Source organism: Taurulus bubalis (assembly GCF_910589615.1).
Source record: "Taurulus bubalis genome assembly, chromosome: 20".
NCBI classification, from domain to species: Eukaryota; Metazoa; Chordata; class Actinopteri; order Perciformes; family Cottidae; genus Taurulus; species Taurulus bubalis.
In genome coordinates, this window is record NC_136608.1 from 17,764,869 (window position 1) to 17,771,638 (window position 6,770).

At 45.3% G+C, this 6,770-nt stretch overlaps 1 protein-coding gene across 1 annotated transcript in view; it reads left to right on the forward strand.

Moving 5' to 3' along the window:
* The window catches only part of grip1 (glutamate receptor interacting protein 1), a gene marked incomplete at both ends in the record, with an annotated part of 38,919 nt that overhangs the window by 17,220 nt on the left and 14,929 nt on the right, over positions 1-6,770 (forward strand). Inside the window, 7 exons of the mRNA XM_079236378.1 lie at positions 773-908; positions 1,200-1,345; positions 3,916-3,999; positions 4,098-4,173; positions 4,276-4,421; positions 4,974-5,121; positions 5,231-5,400. Of these exons, the coding sequence (XP_079092504.1) occupies positions 773-908; positions 1,200-1,345; positions 3,916-3,999; positions 4,098-4,173; positions 4,276-4,421; positions 4,974-5,121; positions 5,231-5,400 (906 nt within the window). The remainder of the gene's footprint in view (positions 1-772; positions 909-1,199; positions 1,346-3,915; positions 4,000-4,097; positions 4,174-4,275; positions 4,422-4,973; positions 5,122-5,230; positions 5,401-6,770) is intronic.

The window sequence follows — 6,770 nt, forward strand, 5'->3', positions numbered from 1 at the left end:
TTAGGATTGAGGTATTTAGGGTATTTAGGATTGAGGTATTTAGGATCGAGGTATTCAGGATTGAGGTATTTAGGGTATTTAGGATCGAGGTATTTAGGATCGAGGTATTTAGGATTGAGGTATTTAGGGTATTTAGGATTGAGGTATTTAGGATCGAGGTATTCAGGATTGAGGTATTTAGGGTATTTAGGATCGAGGTATTTAGGATCAAGGAATTCAGGATTGAGGTATTTAGGGTATTTAGGATTGAGGTATTTAGGATTGAGGTATTTAGGGTATTTAGGATCGAGGTATTTAGGATTGAGGTATTTAGGGTATTTAGGATCGAGGTATTCAGGATTGAGGTATTTAGGGTATTTAGGATTGAGGTATTTAGGGTATTCAGGATCGAGGTATTTAGGATTGAGGTATTCAGGATTGAGGTATTTAGGGTGTTTAGGATTGAGGTATTTAGGATCGAGGTATTCAGGATTGAGGTATTCAGGATCTAAATTTCTGACTATATTCATAACATAATTTCAAACGGTTCAAAGTCACTAATTTACTTTTGTTTTAATTAGAGGGAAAAAGTAACTTATATAGTATATAGTTTAGTAATTTTTAGAATTCAGTCTATTTAGGAAATCATTTTCATTTTCAAATAATTTCATTTTATAAATGTAATCTGTGCGTGTGTGTGTGTGCGTGTGTGTGTGTGTGTGTGTGCGTGTGTGCGTGTGTGTGTGTGTGCGTGTGTGTGTGTGTGTGTGTGTGTGTGTGTGTGTGTGTGTAGATGAGTTCCGGGGCTGCTCCGTGGTGGAGCTCATGAAGAAGGAGGGCACGACCCTCGGCCTGACGGTCTCCGGCGGCATCGACAAAGACGGGAAGCCCCGGGTCTCCAACCTGCGGCAGGGAGGCATCGCCGCCAGGTGTCTCACTCACATATGTTCATTTAAGCAAAGTCTTTGGTTAGAATCACACATATCTGCTTCTGTTGAAATGATCATTATGGGATGTGCAGCCTCAGAGGCTCCACACTAACCTTTAAGACACTTTACATTTTGATTAGTAAAGATATGAAGCGGTTAAACGTCAGCTGAATAATGAAAACGTGACATAAACGACGAGCAGCTGAACAAAATGATCTGCTGTATAATTTATATATATGATAATTTATATCATATATATATATATAATTCATATCATATGGCGGCTGGCAGGAGCGACCAGCTGAACGTGGGCGACTACATCCGAGCCGTTAACGGCATCAACCTGTCGAAGTTCAGACACGACGAGATCATCAGTCTGCTGAAGAACGTCGGGGAGCGAGTCGTCCTGGAGGTCGAGTATGAGCTGCCGCCGGTCTGTAAGTACTGCCAGAGAGTACTTCTACAGGTCCTGGGACCAGTACTTCTACAGGTACTGGGACCAGTACTTCTACAGGTCCCGGGACCAGTACTTCTACAGATACTGGGACCAGTACTTCTACAGGTCCTGGGACCAGTACTTCTACAGGTCCTGGGACCAGTACTTCTACAGATACTGGGACCAGTACTTCTACAGGTACTGGGACCAGTACTTCTACAGGTCCTGGGACCAGTACTTCTACAGATACTGGGACCAGTACTTCTACAGGTACTGGGACCAGTACTTCTACAGGTCCCGGGACCAGTACTTCTACAGGTCCCGGGTCCAGTACTTCTACAGGTACTGGGACCAGTACTTCTACAGGTACTGGGACCAGTACTTCTACAGGTCCCGGGACCAGTACTTCTAGAGCAGAGGTGGGCAAACTACGGCCGTAGTGAATCCCGAGTATTATAATTATTATAACATTAAAAAAAAAAAAAGTTATAGTAAAGACCGCTGTAGCGCTTCTCCGTTCCCAAGTTCAGTTTCCTGAAGCACGATGACCACAACAGACCAGCGTTGATGTTTCTTCATGATTATTTATTGCACAGCCTCTTTTAGGCTTTTCGTGTGTTCTGCTGCAGCAGGAGTTAAAAGCCTAAAAGAGGCTGTGCAGTAAATAATCATGAAGAAACATCAACGCTGGTCTGTTGTGGTCATCGTGCTTTGGGAAAATCAAGTCGGGAGCAGAGAGGCGTTCCAGCAGTTTGTAGCGCCGTGCGGACCGCTGCCTGCCGAGTTCTGCTGGACTAGAGCGACACACAACACTTGCTGTGCTGCTGGTCCATCCCACCCCTCCCCCACTGATCCCACAGACAAGGCCACACTTTTTTATTTTTTTTATTACCGTAATATACCGCAAAACACTGAAAAGTTCCACTTCTTAGCGGTCAGAATCCTTTTTAATTATGTCGTAAAGCGTTAACTTTAGAAGCATTACGGTAATATGAATCACTTTCTGTCGCCGGAGACAGGGTTTGTACTACAACAGGTTTAGAGTTGTAAAATGAACTGACAGCTGCATGCAGAGTATTGTCCTCAGTATAACTAACATAACTAACCACACTCCACCCTGCGCGCTCATGTCATGTGACATATAGGGTTCTGTCTGTCAGCCTCCTGCATTGATCCCTTCTGTCACAATGAGTGGACCCAAGAAAAGACAAGTCCACAGTGAGGGCAGAGTCTTTAATGAGTGGACTGCTCAGTACGTTTTCACCGAAGTACGATCAGAGGCAGTATGTCTTATTTGCCAAGAAACCATTGCAGTATTCAAAGAATACAATATTAGCCGCCACTTTTCCGCCAAGCATGCTAACTATGCTAGCCAACAGTCAACGACAGAACGGGCGGCTACTGCTAAGAGGTTGGCAGCCAATTTAAAGAGTCAGCAAAATATTTTTTTCCGCCAAACTGCTATACAAGAATCAAGCACTAAGGCAAGTTTTTTGCTAGCATTCAAATGAGCAAAAGCCAGCAAGCCTTTCTCTGAAGGAGAGTTTTTGAAAGAATGTATGGTAGAAACAGCAGGTCTCTTATGTCCAGAGAGCAAAAACTAATTTGAAAAATTGAGTTTATCAGGCAGAACAGTGACTCGGCGTGTAGAACAAATTGATGAAGATTTAACCAGCAAGTTGAACAAAAAAGCTGAGTCATGTACGTTATATTCTCACACCGCCCCCTGCCGGCCTCGTCGTGGTCCAGTGTAGAGCCACGGGTCTCCCACCGCCCAGCGCCCCCTGTGGCGGACCACAGGCTCCCCACCTTCCCTTTGGCTCCAGTAATCTGTTTTACCAGATACTCTCATGTGGTCTGCATTTGGGTCCTAAACATTGTCCTCCCGTGACAGGTTCACACAAACACTCTCCATCCATCTGATACTGGCCCGGCCCGTCTGTCAAATTTTTTTATTCAATGTGGCCCCTGAGCCAAAAAGTTTGCCCACCCCTGGTATACAGGTATTGGTCCCAGTACTTCTACAGGTCCTGGGACCAGTACTTCTAGAGGTACTGGGACTAGTACTTCTAGAGGTACTGGGACCAGTACTTCTAGAGGTACTGGAACCAGTACTTCTACAGGTCCTGGGACCAGTAATAAGTACAGTACATTTAATCAGGTACAGATTTTAGATATTTTACGGTATTTCCGTGTTTCTACTTCTTCTCCACTAAATCTCAAAGGTACATATAGTACTTTATACTGTACTACATCTCAGAGGTACATATTGTACTTTTTACTATACTACAACTCAGAGTACATATTGTACTTTTTACTGTACTACATCTCAGAGTACATATTGTACTTTTTACTGTACTACATCTGTAATCCACTCTTTAAAAAGGAGAATGCATCGTCACATCGTTTTTCTTTTATAGATCTGAGGTTCTCAGTTATTTCCAGAATGTGGTATTAATACTTTTACTGCAGTAGCGGATGTGAATACTTTCCCACCGCTGAGTACTCGTCCTGAAGCACGACGGTGTACTGAGAGGTCAGAGGTCATGCTGGTGTGTTGTTGTGTTGCAGCGGTGCAGGGGTCAGGGGTCGTTTTTAAGAACGTAGAGGTCACGCTTCACAAAGACGGGAACAGCTTCGGCTTCGTCATCAGAGGTGAGTGTGTGTGTGTTTGTGTGTGTGTGTGTGTGTATGTGTGTGTGTGTGTGTGTGTATGTGTGTGATATGATTAATACACGGCTGTGTGTTTGCAGGTGGGGCCCATGAAGACAGGAACAAGTCACGCCCGATCGTCATAACAACCATCAGGTCTGGTGGTCCGGCTGACAGGTGAGTGACCTCTGACCTTTGACCTCTAACCCTCAGGAGCTTCTGTAGAGTCTAAAACACCATCCTCTCTCTCTCTCCCTCTCTTTCTGTCCCTCTCTCCAGAGAAGGAACCGTGAAGCCGGGTGACCGGTTGCTCAGCATCGACGGGATCCGTCTCCATGGCAGCACGCTGTCGGAGGCCATGAGCATCCTGAAGCAGTGCGGACAGGAAGCCACGCTGCTGCTGGAGTACGACGTCTCCGTGATGGGTCAGTTCCACCTGCAGTCACATGACTCCACCTCCAGTCACATGACTCCACCTCCAGCCACATGACTCCACCTCCAGCCACATGACTCCACCTCCAGCCACATGACTCCACCTCCAGCCACATGACTCCACCTGCAGTCACATGACTCCACCTCCAGTCACATGACTCCACCTCCAGCCACATGACTCCACCTCCAGCCACATGACTCCACCTGCAGTCACATGACTCCACCTCCAGTCACATGACTCCACCTCCAGCCACATGACTCCACCTCCAGCCACATGACTCCACCTCCAGTCACATGACTCCACCTCCAGTCACATGACTCCACCTCCAGCCACATGACTCCACCTGCAGCCACATGACTCCACCTCCAGCCACATGACTCCATCTCCAGTCACATGACTCCATCTCCAGTCACATGATGACGACGGAGACTACAATCTCTTGATGGAGACTACAGTGACTTTTTTCTCTGAGAACTTACTCACATTTGACCTTGACAAACCGTGAAGCGGAAAAAGTCAAAACTAACTTTTTTCCTTCCATCAGATTCGGTCGCCACGGCGTCGGGGCCACTGCTGGTAGAGGTTGCCAAGGCGACGGGCTCCAGTCTGGGCGTGGCTCTGTCCACCTCCATGTTCTGCAGCAAGCAGGTCATCGTCATCGACAAGGTCAAACCAGCCAGCATAGCAGACAGGTAACCCGACCTCTGACCTCTGACCTCTGACCCCGAACCAACGACTGGTGACGTTAACCAACCACAGAAACTTCTTCTTCTTCTTCTTCTTCTTCTTCTTGGAGAGTAGATGTGGCGCTCTTCATGCAGGAGATCACATCCTGTCTGTCGACGGGAAGTCAATGGAGTTTTGTTCTCTGGCTGAAGCCACTCAGCTGCTCTCTGCCTCCTGTCAGACTGTCCGCATGGAGATCCTGCCTCAACACCAGGCCCGACCGGCCCTGAACGCACCACAGCACGGTATAAATACACAGAGAACAGGCTAGACAGACCCTGAACGCACCACAACATGGTATAAATACACAGAGAACAGGCTACACAGGCCCTGAACGCACCACAACATGGTATAAATACACAGAGAACAGGCCCGACCGGCCCTGAACGCACCACAGCACGGTATAAATACACAGAGAACAGGCTAGACAGACCCTGAACGCACCACAACATGGTATAAATACACAGAGAACAGGCCCGACCGGCCCTGAACGCACCACAACACGGTTTAAATACACAGAGAACAGGCTAGACGGGCCCTGAACGCACCACAAAACGGTATAAATAGACAGAGAACAGACTAGACTGGCCCTGAACGCACCACAACACGGTATAAATACACTGAGAACAGGCCCGACCGGCCCTGAACGGACCACAACACGGTATAAATACACAAAGGACAGGCTAGAGAGGCCCTGAACGCACCACAACACGGTATAAATACACAGCGAACAGACTAGACTGGCATATATACGGTATATATATCTACAAAACAGACCAGACTGGCCCTGAATGCACCACAGCAGAGTAGAAACACACACACACACACACACACACACACACCAGGCGTCCAGACAGAGAACACTAATGCAGAGGACTCATCATGAGCTGTTTATCTGACAGCATATGGACAACAATCTGTCCACATTTCAACAGAGAAGACGACGATAGAGGAAGATAGAAGGATTTAAAATCATTATGAATCACAGAGGATCGTTTCATGGTAGAATTTAACAAACGCAGACTGGAATAAACAGAATGTTTCTTTGTGGGTCAAAGTGATGAAATACATGAAGATTTTGTGTGTTTTCATTTTACTTCACCACAATTCAGAGTTGAATAATTTAAAATGTATCTGATTTATTTATTTTTTGCTTTGATTTCTTTGCAAATTACAATTTTTATTTTGAAAAAACATAAACATACAAGAGTTAATACATATATGATGAAGTTGATCAAAGTACAGCATAAATAATGTTATTCATATTTAACAATTTACATGTTTTAATACTTTAGCTACATTTTCCACTAACATACTTTTACTGAAGTAACATTTTAAATGCAGGACATTTATTTACTACAGAATACTTTTACAGTGTAGTATAAGTGCTTTTACTGCAGTAAAATGTATATATGTATTCTATAATATAGTAAATATAAAGATATCTGACACAAATTCCCTGAACGCATCACAGCAGTCTACTCGCATGCAGATAAATGATCTAATGAAAGATTACACAAATAAGATGTAATCTTTTATAAAGCTGCTTCCTGACCTCTGACCTTTCCTCCTGTCACAACCCAAACACCCACCTCTGTGTGTGTGTGTGTGTGTG